Source organism: Chiloscyllium plagiosum, chromosome 7, assembly GCF_004010195.1.
Source record: "Chiloscyllium plagiosum isolate BGI_BamShark_2017 chromosome 7, ASM401019v2, whole genome shotgun sequence".
NCBI lineage: Eukaryota > Metazoa > Chordata > Chondrichthyes > Orectolobiformes > Hemiscylliidae > Chiloscyllium > Chiloscyllium plagiosum.
Genome location: NC_057716.1, coordinates 53,878,026 through 53,897,520, shown reverse-complemented (window position 1 = coordinate 53,897,520; position 19,495 = coordinate 53,878,026). Strand labels below are relative to the sequence as shown.

Sequence of the window (19,495 nt, the reverse complement as noted above, 5' to 3'; positions counted from 1 at the left end):
GTCTAAGAAAACGGCCTAAGGTCTATGTGCATCTCTTCTGTGATTTAGTCTTGTCAAACTATTTTATATTTGCAAAAAAAAAGCCTTCTATAAAATCTATTTAGAAACCTTTTTGTTAGAGTGTCTATTAGTCTTAATTTTATTTTAAAAAGAGAAAATTAGTCCAACTAAAATACATTTTTAAAAAATATTCTAAATGTAAATGATTAGTGAATCAAATCCTTAAAATCTGTTTCCATAATAATGATGGGAAAATGGCCGGTGCCAGTTCATTTGCAGTGTTTTTGTACCATTCCGCGTGATTGTCTGTGGATCTGAGGTATCAGATCACAGAAATGCCAGAACATGAAACTGGAGTTATTTCATTCAGTTCATGACAGAAACAGTGACGTAGGTGAGGTAATGATATTGCAACTTTGTTCATAGTATAAATTGTTTTCTGAAAATGTTGACCATACTAAGGTGTCCAGTTTTCCCTCTTTGACTTCAGCCAGTATTACTGCTTTTGGTTACTAATTCGTTATTATGAGTGGTCCTTTATACATATTTAGTGTCAAATATCCTCGCATTTTGTAATCATCATTCTGATGTCTTAGTTAAATTAGGAAATGGAAGACTACATAATACCTAACAAGCATACCAAGGAGGATTTTTATTGTTCTTAATTTGTAAGGACAGCTTTATGGTCAGTTTTTCATTTTGAGCTGAGAAGTTGAGGTAGTCAGGAGTTGAGGGAGAAGCAGTGGAGCCCAAACCTAAAGCTGACTTTTTTGGTCTGAAAGACGTGAAAACTGTGACTAGGGGATGCAAGTGAAGATTGGGGATTTACAGCTTTGGCACAGAGTGAATGATTCAGACTGTGTTATTTGTAGATTTGTCAGATCAAAAGAGTGATCACTAAACTTGTGCACAGGAAAGAAAAATGTGAAGGTTGATGACTTCTTTATCCAGCAATAATAGAAACTACAGAATTGTTTGCTGACTTTAAATTTACAAGTCACCCTCTACATGAGGGAGAGGGCAGATTACCACAAGACCTACGACATAGGAGTGGAAGTAAGGCTATTCGGCCCATCGAGTCCACTCCACATTCAATCATGGCTGATGGGCATTTTTAACGCCACTTACTCGCACTCTTCCTGCATCCCTTAATTCCTTGCGAGATTAAGAATTTATCAATGCCTGCCTTGAAGACATTTAATGTCCCGGCCTCAGCTGTGCTCCATGGCAATAAATTCCACAGGTCCACCACTCTCTGACTGAAGAAATGCCTCCTCATTTCCGTTTTAAATTGACCCTCTTTAATTCTAAGGCTGTGCCCACGAGTCCTAGTATCCCCGCGTGACGGAATCAAATTCCCAGCGCCCACCCTTTTGAAGCCATGCATTATCTTTTAAGTTCCTACTGGATCTCCCCTCAACTTTCTAAACTCTAATGAATACAATCCCAGGATCCTTGGTTCACTTAATAACCTGGAATTTCACCGATGGTATGAAGTTAGGCGGACAGGCACGTAGTTCTGAGGAAGTGGGGAGGCTGCAGAAAGATTTAGACAATTTAGTAGAGTGGTCTAAGAAATGGCTGATTACAATATGAGTGTGGAAAGGTGGAGGGGAGAGAGGCTACGGTGAGTCTTCTCTCATGGAGTTTGGTTAAAATATACATGTATATATAAAATATTTGTACAATATATTTTAATGTGGATCTGCAGTAAAAATACAATGTCTACTGTATTAGACATTAATTTATAATACATGAACTATAATTATTCTGAATGTCATTATGCGGTGTTATTGATTTTTTTGGCACCTGGAATCATGTTAATTTTCAAGAATCTTAAGATATATATCTAATTAATATTTCAAGGAATATGAATATTGCTGACAACGGCAGCATTTAAGTCAAGTAACTTTCAATTCAAAGTACCCGTTTCATGACACTATAGGTGTTAATTGTTACCAGAAACGCTCCCTCAGCTGAAAATGAACTGTTGGTCCTGGGAGCCTCATTCATTCAGGTTTTAATTGCCTTTGGAGTTTAGCAATATTAATTTTTTGTCTGTCCCTTCTCTGGTAATTCAGGCTTCCTTTCCTCCTGTTTTTACACCCTATTCTAATTTGTCTACTTCTCCAGTTTTCACATAAATTTTACAGTGCTGAAATCTAATTGCCTCTGAATATGTACAGTTGGTTACCTTGTTCAGTAAAATTCTAGATGCTCTGTTGGGGCTACCACACATTTTTCAGCTCAACCTTGCAGCAGTAGAAAATATCAACCATTTGTTGCCCTGGCACATCAGTCTTTAGGCTGTTATGTTATTTTAAACTTTGGATATTTTTCTCCCAACACTAATGATTTTTTTTCCTCTTCTTCTTTCCTTAAATATTCATCCTTAAATAATAGGTTACAGATCCATGGGTGCTGGTCATTTTTAGTGGTCATGGTTGAAGTATTGCATGCAGACACAAGAGGGAAAGAGACCACCTCGGGAACAGCATTTCTAAGCCCAAATCTGCCCACAGCCTTGTGCATTGGAGTTATTTAATATTAACCAAATGCGAGTACTGAGGCTGACAGTAAGTCTGGGTTAGGGAAGGAGGCAAAGATGAACTGTTATGCATCTTCTAATCACGGGTTTGGCTCGTTCAGCACAAGCCGAAGGTTGAACATCGAACCTCCCTTTCGTTTACTGCTTAGCCAGTCACTGATGAAAATCATTGAACCATGAGAAAGCTATATTAACTTTTGTGTCATATTTATGCATTAAAAAGTCCTTATGGTTCATTCCAGGAAAGCTGAACAGATGTTTGGAGAGACGGAAGTGTGGACAGCAGTTCCTGAGCGGGATCGACAGGAGATCTACGAGGATGTTTTGTTTTTCTTGGCCAAAAAAGAAAAGGTTTGATTATTTAAAAAGTCATCAGACAAGAACAGGCTGTTTAGTGTTGGTTTTGGTGTTTTGTGTGTGTGTGTGAGTTCATGTTCAGTGACTATTTCTGTTGATGTTTCCGTGATTTCAGGAGCAAGCAAGGCAATTGAGAAAGAGGAATACGCAAGCACTGAAAAATATCCTTGACAATATGGCTAATGTAACATACTGCACCACGTGGTCAGAGGCACAGCAGTATTTAATGGATAATCCAACATTTGCAGAGGATGAAGAGTTGCAAAGTAAGTTAATCTGTTGGAAACTATTGCAGATTAGAAGAGATGAAAGTAGGGGTGTGTAAACTTGTGGAACAGGGAGCTGATTTGACTCAGCATGCCAAATGTATGAGCCAAATACGATTTGAACAGTGGTGCAAGCAGAATCCCTATTAAAGGGTCATTTTCAAAGAAAGCATTGGACGATGAGCAATGAGCATTGAACAATATGCACCTTCAGACTGCTTGAGGGATAAGATCTTTGTTTCATATTTACAGCAAAACATCATTATTGAACAAATATTTGTCACATATGAATACTAGTTTATTTCTCAATGTGAAATCTTAACTTGGTCTGCTTTACAAGAGCTTTAGTTTGTGATATGAGCTTTGTTTTGGTTGACCAAGGGGCACCTTAAAGATATTCATCATGAGTTTGTATAAATATGGGATTACTGCTAATTAATTTGTGAAGATGTTTGATTTCCTGCAAATTTTCTGACAAGTAAAGGTAACGTACGTATAATTGTTCTCAAATTCCCCATCGTGTGTACTCCCAAAATGGTAGCTCATTGGTTGGTTACCTATGATGGTTAGAGCATGGCGCTTATATTGCCAAAGTCATGGGTTCAGTCCCAATACTAACCAGGTTTGCAACCACGTTGTGGACTGTTGTGGGTCCACACTCTCAATGTTTGCACCTGTCTTAGCTTTATGGGTAGCACGGTGGCCGAATGGTTAGCACTGCTGCCTCACAGTGCCAGAGACCTGGGTTTGATTTCAGCCTTGGGCTGTTTGTGTGGGGTTTTCCCATTCTCCCCTTGTCTGCATGGGTTTTATCCAGGTGCTTTGGTTTCCTCCCACAGTCCAAAGGTTTACAGATTAGGTAAATTGGCCATGCTGAGTTGCTCATAGTGTTCAGGGATGTGTAGGTTAGATGCATGATTCAGGGGAAATGAAGTGTAATAGGATGGAGAAATGGGTATGGGTGGGATACTCTTTAGGGAGTCTGACTTGTTGGGCCAAACAGCCTGTTTCCACACTGTAGGGGTTCCATGATTTTATGAATTTATCCACTATATCAAGTCTGCTCTTCAAATGATCATTGTGTTGGGGGTCCAGTCAATTCCATTTCAGTTTGTTCATGTTATTTCAACACTCAGCAAGAACATTTCCATAAAGTTCTGGCAATTTGGAAATTTTGATGACTGCTGACAAATTTGTATGCTCCACTCTTTATGTTCAATTTATTACATCCACGTTACACTGCAACACAAATATGCTATTTAATGCTGCCTTCATTGTTAGGTGAAAGTTGTTCAGAATACATTAAAAGGCATGAAATGTTTTTAATCTCTTCCATTTCCTTGACAAATGCTTTGATGCTGGGTCTTTTCAGCATGGTTGCAGCGTTGCAAGCTTGGCCAATAATGATCGTTTCCTGAAGCAAATTGTTTTTTCATAATAAATTCCCACAATTGAAATGTTGGCAAATTTTATTTTCAGTTCATTTAAACTTTTGTCGTCGATATGAAAATGAGGTGGGGGGGGATCTAGAACTAGAGGGTATAAATTTAGGGTGAAAGGGGAAAGCTATAAAAGGGACCTAAGGGGCAACATTTTCATGCAGAGGGTGGTGTGTGTACAGAATGAGCTGCTTGTGGAAATGGTGGAAATTGTACAATTACAGCATTTGAAAGGCATTTGAATGGGTATATGAATAGGAAGGGTTTAGAGGGATATGGGCCAAGTGCTCGCAAATGGGACTAGATTAGGTTGGGATATCTGGTCGGCATGGATGAGTTCGACCGAAGGATCTGTTTCCATGCTGTACATCTCTGTCTAATGGGTCTAATCATTGACAGTTCCTTCTGCACAAGTAACTCTTTTCGTCTATAACAAGGTTATATCAATTAAAACTCTGGACAATTTCAAACAATTGATTTGTGAGGTCCTTGTATAGTTCTTTAGGGGTTGCACAGAAGAATCTAACAAATAAATGTTGATGAAGGTAGATATTGCACTGATTCCAAACCATGCCACAAGAGAACGGCTGTCTTTGCAGTCTTTCGTACAACAAAGCTGGCTAGGATCATGACTCCTGAATAATTCTGAACATACTACAGAAGCATACTGTAGTGAGAGGTGCTTTTTTAATTCATTGGCCTTCCCATGGTGCACCTGTTTCTTAAATTTGTTAAATTTACCATATTTGATCTTGTCCAATTGCAAATTATACTCGTAACTCAACATGTAAGTTAATGACACAAAGATCCTCATTGTGAAGTTGCACAAAGTGCTGACTCACCCATTGATCTTCCTATGCCTGCCACAGAGTGTTTGAACTCTTTTATATCTAGCAAAAGAACTGAAGCGACTCTTAAACAAGTACGATTGTGTATCATTATTATTAGGCACAACTAATATTAGAACAATAAAGTATACTATAACACTAGCAGGTTTTGAGAAGATTTGTAGCTCAGTCTGAGCTTCTGGATGTAGAGTCATTAAAGATGTATAGCTCGGTAACCAATCCATCGGTCCCACCCATCCATGCCGACCAGATATCCCAACCCAATCCAGTCCCACCTGCCATCACCCAGCCAATATCCCTCCAAACCCTTCCTATTCGTATCCCCATTCAAATGCCTCTGAGCTGGAAAGTTCGTTTTCCAATGTTTCATCACCATACTAGGTAACACCTTTAGTGAGCCTTTGAATGAAGCACTGGTGGTGTAGCCCACTTTCTATTTATACATTTGAGTTTCCTATGGTTGGTGATGTCATTTCCTATAGTGATGTCATTTCCCATTCATTTTCTCAGGAGGTAGTAAATGGGATCCAAGTCAAGATTAGAGTACTGCTAGAAAAGCACAGCAGGTCAGGCAGCATCCAAGATGTAAGAAAATTGATGTTTTGGGCAAAAGCCCTTCATCAGGAATCGTGTGTTTGTTGATTAAGTTCCAGTTAGAATGCCATGCTTTTAGGAATTCTTATGTGACTCTATGTTTGGCTTGTCCTAGGATGGATGTGTTGTCCCAGTCGAAATGGTGTCCTTCCGCATCTGTATGTAAAGATACTAGTGAGAGTGGGTTATGTCGTTTTGTGGCTAGTTGATGTTCATGTATCCTGGTGGCTAGTTTTCTGCCTGTTTGTCCAATGTAGTGTCTATAACAGTTCTTGCAAGGTATTTTGTAAGTGACATTAGTTTTGCTTGTTGTCTGTATAAGGTCTTTCAAGTTCATTAGCTGCTGTTTTAGTGGGTTTGTGGGCTACCATGATGCCAAGGGGCCTGAGTAGTCCAGCAGTCATTTCCGAGATGTCTTTGATGCAGGGGAGAATGGCTATGATTTCTGGACGTGTTTTGTCTGCTTGTTTGGGTTTGTTGCTCAGGAATCGGACTGTGTTCATTGGGACCCGTTCTTTTTGAATATACTGTGTAGGTGATTTTCCCCTGCTCTGTATAGTTCCTCTGTGCTGCAGTGTCTGGTGGCTCATTGAAACAATGTTCTGATGCAGCTTTGTTTGTGGATGTTGGGATGATTGCTTTCTGTAGTTCAATATTTGGTCCGTATGTGATGTTTACCTGTAGACGTTGGTTTCAAGTTCCCAATTGGCTGTTCGTTCCATTGTGACATCTAGGAATGGCAGGTTGTTGTTGCTTTCCTCCTCTTTAGTGAATTTTATGCCAGTAGGGTATTATTGATAGTCTTGAAGGTTTCCTCGAATTTGTTTCGTTTAGTGATGACAAAGGTGTCATCCACGTCATGGACCCAAAGTTTGGGTTGGATGGTTGGCAGAGCTGTTTGTTTGAGTCTCTGCATTACTGCCTCTGCTAAGAACCCTGATATCGGAGATCCCATGGCCATTCCATTGGCTTTCTGTAGGTTTTGTTGTTGAAGATGAAGTGAATGGTCAGGCATAGGTCCACTAGCCACAAAACAGCATGACCTACTCTCACTAGTATCCTTACATAACGGATGAGGAAGGACACCACTTCGACTGGGACAACACATCCATCCAAGGACAAGCCAAACAGAGACTTGCACAAGAATTCCTAGAAGCATGGCATTCCAACCAGAACTCCATAAACAAAAACATTGATTTGGATTCCATTTACCACCCCCCGAGAAAAAGAACACCAGGAAATGACACCATCACGGAAAATGATGTCACTGCAGGAAATGACATCACAAACCCTAGGAAACTCAAACATGTAAATGGAAAGCAGGCTACACCATCAGTGCTTCATTCAGAGGCTCACTGAAAGTGTTACCTGGTATGGTGATGAAAAGTCTGAAAACAAACCTTCCAGCTCAGCGAGCAAACCTACATCCAGATACTATAACACTAAACACTACAAACTGTGTGATGCTTTAACTTAACTTTGTATGATCGTATACCACCACACTGGAACTTGGCCAGGCTCCACATGATGATGTTGTCTAGTCTTCTCCCGAGGGTCTCTGGTGTTTCCGTGGTTATTCTCGCATTACCCTGCTTTACTTACCACTTGCGTTACCACTCCTGAGGGTGGTGTTGCAGCGATTCTTATACTCAAGTTTTCTCCCCCTTTTGCGAAGGTCTTTGGTATCATCCAATGGATCTATCAGGTTCAATCACCCTGATCGATCGGACCCAGCCAGACGTTGGTATGCTAATGGCAGGGTTGCCCTTGAGTTTCCATTACTGGAGGTGCTGGATGCATATAGCTGCCTCCAAATTAGGATGCTTCTGTGTCTGGTACACACCTCGATGTTTTCAGTTGTTCGAAGGGTGATATTCAATTGACACATTCAAACCTAAATTTGGATTTGTATTATAGGGTCTGCAGCTACCAAGTTGGTTTGCAAACTGTTTGTATTCTGCAGCATGTGGATTAGGATAATCTCTTTAGTCAAGGCTGGGCTATGTTTCCCACGTGCTTTAATTATTATCCATCTTTTATAACTCCAATATAACTGCATTATTTTCTATCATAAGCTCATTATTTTGAGAGGCCAGTCCAGCAACAATCTTGAAAGAAGCAGACCTTGAACTCTTGATTCATAAAATGCTTTGTGTGGCATTTAAGCCCTCCAGTATACTTATTAAAAGTTTGCAGAGTATCTTTATACTCTTTATTGCTGACTGTTTTGGCATTTCACAATGGACTGTCTGTGTTCACCTTTAGAATGGTATTCTATTCAAGAAACATGTTCATAGCCTAAAGGCAGGATTGCAATGTGACTTGCATCAAAAAATCAATGTATAAACTGAGTGAGTAGTTGTGGTAAAAACATGATTATGGGACAATTTATAAATAGGCAAGCAAAATCAACAGATAACAGGGAAGCAGTGAACATGATATTAAAAGACGGACTATTAAATTAATATTATTAAAATGACAAACTAATGCACTATTTGTGGGGCACTGTCATGGGGGACAACCTACCAGGGGAAAGCCATAGTGGTCATGTCTCTGGTACTGAGCCTGGCTCTGTGGCTTAGAAGGGAAGTGGGGGGTGGAATAGGAGAGTGTTAGTGTTATGACATTGAATAGTTAGAAGAATAGACAGGCGATTCTATGGAAGCAAACAAGAATCTCTGATATGTTGCCTCCCGGGTGTCAGGGTCGGGGTGTCTCGGATTGACATTCCTACATGATTCTTAACAGGGAGGATGAGCAGCCAGAGGTCGTCGTACACATTGGTACCAATGACGTAGTTAGGAAAAACGATGAGGACCTGAAAAGTAAATAAAAGAAGTTAAGTTGGAAGCTAAAAGGCAGGGCGAGCAGAGTAGTAATCTCAGGATTGCTACTGGTGCCACAGACTAGTGAGGCTAGGAACACAGAGTGAGTGCAGCTGAACACGTGGCTGCAAAGCTGGTGTAGGAGGGAGGGTTCAGATATATGGATCATTATGATATCTTCTGGGGAAGGTGGGGCAAGGAGGACAAGCTGCAACTGAACTGGAGGGGTACCAATATCCCAGACAGGAGGTTTGCTCGAGCTCTTTGGGAGGGTTTAAACTAGTTTGGCGGGGGGGGAACCGGAGCTACAGATCAGAGAATGGGTAGTTGGTGCAGTGTGCAAAATGTCTGAGAGGAATGATAGACAATTGATAGGGCTAAATTGCAGTCTATGAGATGGATTGAAGTGTGTCTGTTTTAATGTAAGAAGTGTCAGGAATAAAGGTGATAAACTTAGAGCATGGATCAATACTTGGAGGTATGATGTTGTGGTCATTACTAAGACATGGATATCACAGGAGCAGGAATGGTTGAATGTTCCAGGGTTTAGATGTTTCAAAAGGAATAGGAAGAGAGGTAAAAGAGATGGGGGAGTGGCATTGCTAATCAGTGTATCACAGCTGCAGAAAGGGAGGTTGTTGAGGAAGGTTTGTCCGCTGAATCAGTATGAGTGGAAGTCAAAAACAAGAAAGAAGCATTCACTTTATTGGGAGTTTTCTGAAGATTTCCCCCTCCCCCCTCCCCACCCCAGTAGCAACAGAGACCTGGAGGAGCAGATTGGGAGGCAGATTTTGGAAAGGTGCCTAAGTAACAGGGTTGTTATCATTGGTGACTTCAAGTTTGCTAAAATTGATTGAAACCACCTTAGTGCAAAGAGTTTGTATGGAGCAGGTTTAGTCAGGTGTCCAGGAAAGATTCCTGACTCGATATGTACATAGGCTGACTAGAGTGGAGGCCATATTGCATTTGGTGCTTGGCAACAAACCAGGTCAGGTGCCAGACATTTCTGTGAGAGAGCATTTTGGTGATAATGATCACAACTCCCTGACGTTTACTATAGTAATCAAGAGAGATAGGAGCAGATGGTTTGGGAAAGTATTGAATTAGGGATGAGAAATTAGTGTTATTAGGCAAGAACTGTGGAACATAAATTGGGAACAGATATTCTTAGGGAAATGCATGATGAAATGTAGAAGTTGCTCAGGGAGTACTTGCTGTGAATACTGAATAGGTTTGTTCCACTGAGGCAAGGAAAGAATGGTAGGGCGAAGGAACCTTGGGTGACAAAGAATATGGAACATCTAGTCAAGAAGAAGAAAGTGTGCTTAAGGTTGAAGAAGCAAGGATCAGACAAGGCTCTAAAGTTTACAAGGTAGCTATGAAGGAACTAAAGCATAGATTGAGTGAGAAGAGGGCATGAAAAAGTCTTGGCAGGTTAGATTAAGGAAAATTCCAAGGCATTCTACACTTTATGGCACATGAGGATGGCCAGAGTGAGAGTAGGGCTGATTAGGGATACTGGAGAAAACTTGTGCTTGGAGTCAGAGGAGGTAGGGGAGGCCCTTCAATGAATATTTTGCTTCAGTATTCACTAGTGTGAGGAACCTTGTCGTTCAAGAGGACCGTGTGAAGAGGCTGATATGTTCGAACAGGTTGATGTTAAGGAGGAGGATGTGCTGGAAAGTTTGAAAAACATGATAATAGGTAAATTCCCTGGGCCAGATGGGATATGCTCAAGGTTACTATGGGAAGCGAGTGGAGAGATTGCTGCGCTTTTGGCGATTATCTTTGCGTCCTCACTGTCCACTGGAGTAGTACCAGATGATTGGAGGTTGGCAAATGTTATTCCTTGTTTCAGAAAAAGAATAGGGATAACCCTTTGAATTACAGACCAATTAGTCTTATGTCAATGGTGGGAAAAGTATTGGAGAGAATTCTGAGAGACAGGATTTATGAGTATTTGGAAAAACATATTTGGATAGTCAGCATGGATTTGTGAGGGGCAAATCAATCCTCACAAGTATTATTGAATGGTTTGATGGAAGTAGAGCAGTGGACGTGGTGGATATAGATTTTAGCAAGGCATTTGAGAAGGTTCTCTCTGGTAGACTTGTTCAGAAAGTAAGAAGGCATGGGATACAGGGAAATTTGGATACAAAATTGACTGGCCCATAGAAGACAGAGGGTGATAATATGTTGAAAGTGTTCAACCTGGAGCTCAGTAACCAATGGTGTTCTGCAGGTATCTGTTCTGGGTTCTCTGCTCTTAGTGATTTTTATAAATGACTTGGATAAGGAAGTGCAAGGCTGGGTGAGTAAGTTTGCTGATGACATAAAGGTTGGTGGAGGTGTGGATAATGGTGGAGGGCTGTTGTAGGTGGCAGTGGGACATTTACAGAATGCAGAGCTGGGCTGAGAAGTGGTTGATGGAGTTCAACCACGAAAAATGTGAAGTGATTCATTCTGGAAGGTCAAATTTGAATGCAGATTACAGGATTAAAGGCAAGATTCTTGGCAGTGTAGATGACCAGAGGAATCTTTGGGGTCCACGTCCATATATCCCTCAAACTTGCCACCCAAGTTGATAAAGTTGTTAAGAAGGCATATGGTGTGTTGGCTTTCATTAGCAGAGGTTTGTGTTTAAGAGCTGCAAGATTGTGCTGCAGTTTATAAAGTCCCGATTAGACCACACGTGGAATATTGTGTACAGTTCTGATTGCCTCAATGTGACTGTCCCCATCCTTCCTACAAAGATATGCAGGTTACGTGAATTGGCCATGCTAAATTGCCCATAGTGTTAGGTGAAGGGGGTAAATGTAGGGGAATGGATCTGGGTAGGTTGCTCTTCAGAGGGTCGGTGTGGACTTATTGGGCCGAAGGGCCTGTTTCCACACTGTAAGTAACCTAAACTTTAGAGAAGGTGCATTTACCAGGATGCTGCCTGGACTGGAGGGCACGCCTTTTGAAGAACGGTTGAGGGACCTAGGGCTTTTCTCATTGGACCGAAGAAGGGTGAGAGGCGACTTGATAGAGGTGTACAAGATGATAGGCATAAATAGAGTGGATAGCCAGAGACTCTTTCCCAGTGCAGAGATGGCTATCATGAAGGGGCATAATTTTAAGGGGATTGGAGGAAGGTTCAGGGGCAATGTCAGAGGTTCTTTACACAGAGAATGGTGGGTGCATGGAAAGCGCTGCCAGCAGCGGTGGTAGAGTCAGATACACTATGGACATTTAAATGACTCTTGGATAGGCACACGGATGGTTGTAAAATGAACGGTATGTAGTTTAGTTTGATCTTAGAGTAGGATAAAAGGTCAGCTGAAGGGTCTGAACTGTTCTGTATTGTTCTATGTTTTATGTCCTACAGTACAGGCACTAAAATACATAAGGATTTCATTATTTGAATACTTAATGGAGAACTGGAACCATGTAAGGAACAGGACCTATATCTTACAGGTTTGGCACCACATCTACTACTGTATTAGGGAACTACTGTATTAAGGTTTTTGTGAAGATCACACAGAATTAACTCATTGTAGTTTTAATCATATGACAGGGAATTTCACTTCACAAAGATAAGTACTGAGGACCTAAGATTAGTTTCAGCATACATTTCAATATTCTTTTGGTCTGAGCGGTTTGCTTGTGTATTGAAGCCAGTCTTGTACATGATTAGTCATGTACTTATATTTGATCAAAGGACTTATGTTCTCCATGTAAGTCAACTTGAAGTTATGAACAAAGGGTCTGAAAGAGATGAGGAGTCTAAGCATGAACATCTATTATTTATTATCTGATATAGAATAATTAAGAACTATGGTTCTAATTCTTATGATTCACATGCTTGTCCTGTGCATTGAAGTTTTGTTTCCATGTGACTCTCAAAACATTTAGATGAAATACTTGCAGAAGTGTTTATTGACAGGGTTGGCGGAATACCATTTGTTCTACTCCATTCATCCTTATGCGTGAAAGTTTTAATCTCTTCCTAAATTCTAACATCCTCTCTAAGTCTACCGAAAGACAAATGGTTCAAGTTGCTCCAAAATTGAGCTCTCACCCTACCTATCAATTACAGAAAGACCATGCACTTAATTACCATTTTGGACTGTTCCCTCCTGCCTATTTTCTACATTTTAAACTTAACTAGACCTGACACTTAGAATTGCTCACCATTTCACTCCACTTTCCATTATTGTGTTCTCTCATTGTTATTTGTGGAGCAGATGCATTGACAAATTTGCAAGTTGGAACCTCAATTTCATTTAAGTATCCTGAGATAAAACAGAGTTGTGGATGCTAGAGATCCGAAACAAACAAAAACAGAAATTGCTGGGAACACTCAGCAGGTCTGGCAACATTTGTGATGTGAAAATTGAGTTAAAGTTTCAAGTCCAGTGACTCGAGTTCTGAAGACGAATCACTGAACTTTAATGAAAACAGGTGCTGCCAGAGCTGCTGAATTTTGCCAACAATTTCTATTTTTGTTCATGTTAAGTATTCTGAGCCTGGGTGACTGGTTGCTTTCCAGATATTTCCTATTTAACCTGTTTTGAGATGATATGACACGCCTCTGGAGCAGGTGGACCTTGAACCCAGGCTTCCTGGCCCAGAGGTACTAGTTACTTTGTAAACTAATATGGAGAGTTTGCCCTTTCAATGGTTTAAATCCAAAAATACTTTTAGATTAGATTAGATTCCCTACTGTGTAGAAACAGGCTTTTTGGTCCAACAAGTCCACACCAACCTTCTGAAGAGTAACCCATTTCTCTCTGATTAATGCACCTAACACTATGGACAATTTAGCATGGTCAATTCACCTGACCTGCATATCTTTGAACTGTGGGAGGAAGCTAGAGCAGACACAGGAAGAATGTACAAATTCCCCACAGACAGTTGCCTGAGGCTGGAATCGAACCTGGGTTCCTGGCGCTGTGATGCAGCAGTGCTAACCACTGAGCACCATATTTTCTAACACCTCATGGTCAAGGTGGTTTAACCAGCCTGTTTGACAGTTCTTCAATGCACACAGCACACAAATGGAACAAAAGAACGGTGAGTACTGATTGAAAGGAATTCTTAAGTTGAAAGCAGAAGAAACAAAAAGAAACTTTTCCGATAGGATGCTAATTCATTCTAACTGGATCTTCAGATTTTATTATGTTAATTAATGGTAGAAAGGGTTGATAATTTGCCATAATCTCTCCTTTTGCAAATGATTTAAGTTGAAATTGGTTTTACATTTGGGACCCGAATGTTTTGTTTTATAGATATGGATAAAGAAGATGCTCTTGTTTGTTTTGAAGAGCATATAAGAGCATTAGAGAAGGAGGAAGAGGAGGAGAAACAACGAGGTTTACTTAGAGAGCGGAGACGGCAGCGCAAAAATAGGGAGGCCTTTCAAGTAAGCGATAAATTATGTAAATTTGCTGGCAATATTTGTAATTTTGGTGTAATTTTTATTTTAATGTCAAATTTTGTTCAATAATACTCCTGAGATTTGCTTTACAGTGTCAAAAAGCTACATTAAATTTAGAAGAACAAAACACTTACATTGTTACTCATGAAATCTTAACAGTTAAGTGACCAAAGAAATTTTAAACTAGTTATTTTTAGTTAATCAGTATTATTTTTGTATGTATTGAGTTTTTTTTTAAACTCTGCACTGTTGTCTACATTTTAGCTTAGTTGACTGGACCTTCAGTTTGTGTTGCAGACTGATGTTAACAGTGTGAGTTCAATTCCTGCATCACCTGAGGTTACCATGAAGGGCTCTACTTCTCATCTTTGCCTGAGGTGTGGTGATCCTCGAGTTAAATCACTACCCTCCTCTGTAATGAGTCCAGGAGGGCTATGGCAACTTAACCTTTTTATTGAACAATGGAGCATACATTGCCCTTTGTGTAAAGAGTTCCAGAGATATGCAGCTTATGAAAGAAAAAAAACAAACTTTCCACCTCACTCTTTGTTCTCAGTCTGTAATCTGGTTCTGGACAACCAAACCAGGAGAAACATTCTCCCAGCTTCAATCACTTCAACTCCATTTTCAAGTTGGTGGCTGTGACAAGTGAATTGCCGTAAGCCATTAACCGGACCTCAACTATTTATAATCTCTGTTAATAACTTCTAATGACTTAGTCAGACATCAGAGTATCTAAGTTTTTACTGATGATACAAAAGCTAGATGGCACTGAGGAGGAGTCCGATCACATAAACATATAGAAGGTGGCAGATGAAGTATAAATGGGTAAGTGAGAGATTATTCATTTCTGAATAGAATCGCAGAATATTGTCACAAAGCTGGTCCTTTTTCCTCAAAGTCACTGTGTTTTTGATTTTTGTCAGAGGGGTTGTAAAGCAGTCTAGGCTCCAAAACGGCTGATTTGGTGCAGAGGTGAATGGTTTATTGGGGCCTTTTCTGTTTACCCCTAAACAGATGATACCTCAGGCCAAAAGCTTTCATGTTTTAGAAATAACTTGTATAATGAAAGGGGAGTGGCCAGCGCTGGCAGCTGAGGTTTTTTGGTTCAGTTCAGCAATTGTGTGTGTACAGAAAGGCTGGGTACTCTTTCTCCTTCTGCCCTTCTGATTTCGAACTGTGAGTTGCCTGTGCTATCTTTTACTGATTGTGCCAATAGATGCGTATGTTTTCGGAACAGTGTCGTAAAGTCGCGTTTGGATAGCATAAGTTATGAGGTATTCTGTTTTCTGTTCATTGTGTTTCATTCTGTAATTTTGGTAAAGAAATCTTGTTTGTTTAAAACTTGGCAGCCAACCCAGCTAATTTACACCTAGAATATCCACTATTCACCTAGCTAAACAAATAGCAAAGTTACTGTCTGTGCTACCTGCTTAAAAATATTTTGAGGGGTCTGGCCTAGCCCATAACAATATGGAACTAGTAAGTTTTAAAGTTCAGATTATTTCAGTGGATTTGTGCAAGGAACACAAAGTAGTATGCAGGTACTGCAAATAATTAACAAAGCAAATGATATGTTGACTATTATTACAAGCGATGTGGAGATTCTGGGGTGGACCAAGTCAAAAATCACACAACACCAGATTATAGTCCAACAGGTTTATTTGATACCACAAGCTTTCGGAGCCCCCACTCCTTTGTCAGGCAACTAGTGACACAGAATACATTGGACACAGAATTTATAAGTAAAAGATCAAAGGTTGTACAATAATGCAAATATATTAAACAAATCTAGATGGCTATTAAGCCTATTTAGAATGGAGATGCAGGTTTTGATTGATTAATATGAAAATCCTAGAATTTCTTTCAAGTCACTGCCCCAAGATAATTTTAGATTTTATCAGAATAAAGGGATTGGTATACAAAATGAAGAAGACATAGAGATGTACAATACGGAAACAGACCTTTTGGTCCAATTCGTCCATGCTGACTAGATATTCTAAATTAATCTAGTCCCATTTATTTGCACTTGGCCCATTTTCCTCTAAGACTTTCCTATTCGTATAACCATCCAGATGCCTTTCAAATGTTGTAATTGGTCCCGTCTCCAGCACTTTCTCTGGCAGCACCACCCTCTGCATGAAAAAGTTGCCCATTGGATCCTTTTTAAATCTTTCTCCTCTTACCTTAAACCTATTCCCTCTAATTCTGGAATCCCCTACTGTCGGGGAAAAAAACCTTGTCTATTTATTCTATCCATGCCCCTCATGATTGTATATACCGATATCAGACTTCCTACAATTGAGGAAAATGAGGAAGGATTTCTTCTACAAATGAGGAAGGTTTTCTTTTCTCAGGGCATTATGTATTTGTGGAATTCTTTACTGCAACGGGCTGTTCCACAAATACATAAGTTTCCTGATGCAAGGAACACAAAGTAGTATGCAGGTACTGCAAATAATTAACAAAGCAAATGATATGTTGACTATTATTACAAGCGATGTGGAGATTCTGGGGTGGACCAAGTCAAAAATCACACAACACCAGATTATAGTCCAACAGGTTTCTTTTGCCCGAAACGTCAATTTTCCTGCTCCTTGGGTGCTGCCTGATCTGCTGTGCTTTTCCAGCACCACTCTAATCTTAAGTATATTTATGACTGAGATGGACAGATTTTTAATCAGTAAAGCATCAAGACCTATAGGGAAAAGGCATGAAAATGGAGTTGAAGTTTATCAGATGAGCCATGATCTCATTGAATGGCAGAGTATCACTTTGTACTTGTTCTGTTATGTCACTCTTGGCCTTATCCTCTCAAGCAGTTTATCCTCATTGATTACAAAAAGAAAAGAAAATCTGAAAGTATGGGTTTTATCTTTTACTGTTTATCTCATGTTTTTTCAGACCTTCCTGGATGAGTTGCATGAAAGTGGGCATTTGCACTCCATGTCTACCTGGATGGAATTGTATCCTGCTATCAGTGCTGATATTAGATTTTCTAAAATGTTGGGCCAACCTGGTAAGACGTCTTAAGTTTACTTCAATATTTCATGGTCTCTACGTATGCTTAAAGTATCGAACAAGTTAAAACCCTTTTCAAATGCAAATATTTTATATTACATATGAATTGTCTTTTTTTCAGGGTCTACTCCCCTTGATCTTTTCAAATTTTATGTAGAAGACCTAAAAGCACGCTTCCACGATGAAAAGAAAATAATAAAAGATATTTTGAAGGTAAATACAAAGAATATTAAATTTTGCTTATGAAAATGTACAGTAGTAGACATGTAACTTGCAAAACATAATGTGGAGTAGCCGGTGTTGGACACAACACCAGATTATAGTCCAACAGATTTATTTGGAAGCATTAGCCTTCAGAGTGCTGCTCCTTTATCGCAACCACCTGGTGAAGGAATAATGCTCTGATAGCTAGTGCTTCCAACTTAAACGTATTGGAGTATAACTTGGTGTTGTATTATTTTAACTTAGAAAACATAGTTAAACTGGATAACTTTGAAGTCTGCAAAGCACCACTAAAAAAATTCTGGATCCTTACTGTACCACCGAAGAATTTCAAAAGGATTTTAGTCATAAAACCAAATTTAAAAATAAAATTGTGACCATGCAGGAGACTTCAAACATGTTATAATGAGCAGTATTAAATGGTAAATAATCACATAGTGAGACTGAGAAAATTTTCGCTTGTGATCACAGTTTAGACAGTTACGTGTTAATCTTTCTTGTGGAAATACTTATATATTACAATTTTACTGATGACATCTCTTCATGTAATTCAGTTGAATGGTTAATAGGTACATTTTTCCAGTTGTGAAATAGATTTTCACCTGCACAAGCCAAACTTCGAGACCGTGCATGTACACTTACAGTGTGTTTCATGTAACCAATTGACCAAATTCTTGAACAACCACAAAAATAATGTAGTCAAAATAATTATTACAAAAACTTTGAAGCTATTTCAATACCATAATTCATAATTGTCTTTGTCTTTTGGAGCAATCATGTGATGCAACAGTTGTACAAGTCAATGACACTAAAAGATGTGATGTGCATTGATTTCCCTTCACAGGATAAAAGTTTTGTGGTAGAAGTCAATACTACATTTGAAGAATTTGGTACAGTCATTAGTTCAGACAAGAGAGCAGCCACGCTTGATGCTGGTAACATTAAACTAACTTTTAACAGTGTAAGTAGCTTTGTAGAACAATTGTTCTAAGTAATATTGCTGAAATTCACAAAATCTGCTGTTTCCTCCAAAATGAATATCTCACAATGAACACGTTTAGTAATCATATTTCAAAATTATTGGTAATCTAGCTCTGTTACTCTTTTTTTTCCCAAATACCTTAATTCCCTCCCTCATGCCTGAATACTCCACCTTTGACTCTGCTCCTACTGTAAATAGATTATCCACAGCAAATCAAATGCACTTCCTTTCGTTGAAAGAGAATTAAATCCTCAGAGTACCGCTCCCTGCTTATGCTTCTCTTTGAAGCCTTATACTCTTCACAGATTACCTATGCTGTGCTTTCCAGTACATAATGACAATTTGCTAAGGACAGTGTCATTTTGGAATAAAAAAGAAAATCTGCAGTGTGGTAAACTAAAGAATTAGGAAAGTTTTAAAAACCAACAAAACAATTACCCAAAGAAAAGAGAAAATAAATTTTAGGGCAAACTAACAAGTGACATGAAAATGGACAGTAAGAGCTTCTTTAAATACATAAAAAGGAAGAGAGAAACCAAAGTGAACAAAAAACCCCTTCGAGAATGAGGCTGGGTAAATAATAATGGAGAACCAAGAAACGGCAGAGTTGAACAAATTACATTGCGTTGGTCTTCACAGTCGAAGACATACAACATTCTAAAATTACTAAATAATCAAGGTCAAAAGTAGGAGTAGGAGGATATAAATTCAATATCTATCATGAGAGAAAATATGTTTTTAAAAATAGGGCTAAATGCCCATAGGGCCCTGGAGCTGATGGGTTATATCCTAGGATATTAAAGGAAATAGCTGCAGAGATAGTGGAAGCGGTGATAGTAATCTTCAACGGTATTTGATAAAATACCACATGGCAGGCTACTTAACAAGATAAGAGTCTGTGGTGTTGAGGGTAAAATATATGCATTGATAGTAGATTGGCTAACCGATGCAAGACATTGCGCTGTGGTAAA

At 39.4% G+C, this 19,495-nt stretch overlaps 1 protein-coding gene across 7 annotated transcripts in view; it reads left to right on the top strand.

The window, feature by feature from the left end:
* The window catches only part of prpf40a (PRP40 pre-mRNA processing factor 40 homolog A), a 69,938-nt gene that overhangs the window by 31,070 nt on the left and 19,373 nt on the right, over nt 1-19,495 (top strand). For all 7 annotated transcript variants that reach the window (XM_043693759.1, XM_043693760.1, XM_043693763.1 and 4 more), the window contains 6 exons: nt 2,791-2,899; nt 3,021-3,171; nt 14,151-14,284; nt 17,204-17,318; nt 17,442-17,533; nt 18,387-18,503. In XM_043693759.1, the coding sequence (XP_043549694.1) occupies nt 2,791-2,899; nt 3,021-3,171; nt 14,151-14,284; nt 17,204-17,318; nt 17,442-17,533; nt 18,387-18,503 (718 nt within the window). The remainder of the gene's footprint in view (nt 1-2,790; nt 2,900-3,020; nt 3,172-14,150; nt 14,285-17,203; nt 17,319-17,441; nt 17,534-18,386; nt 18,504-19,495) is intronic.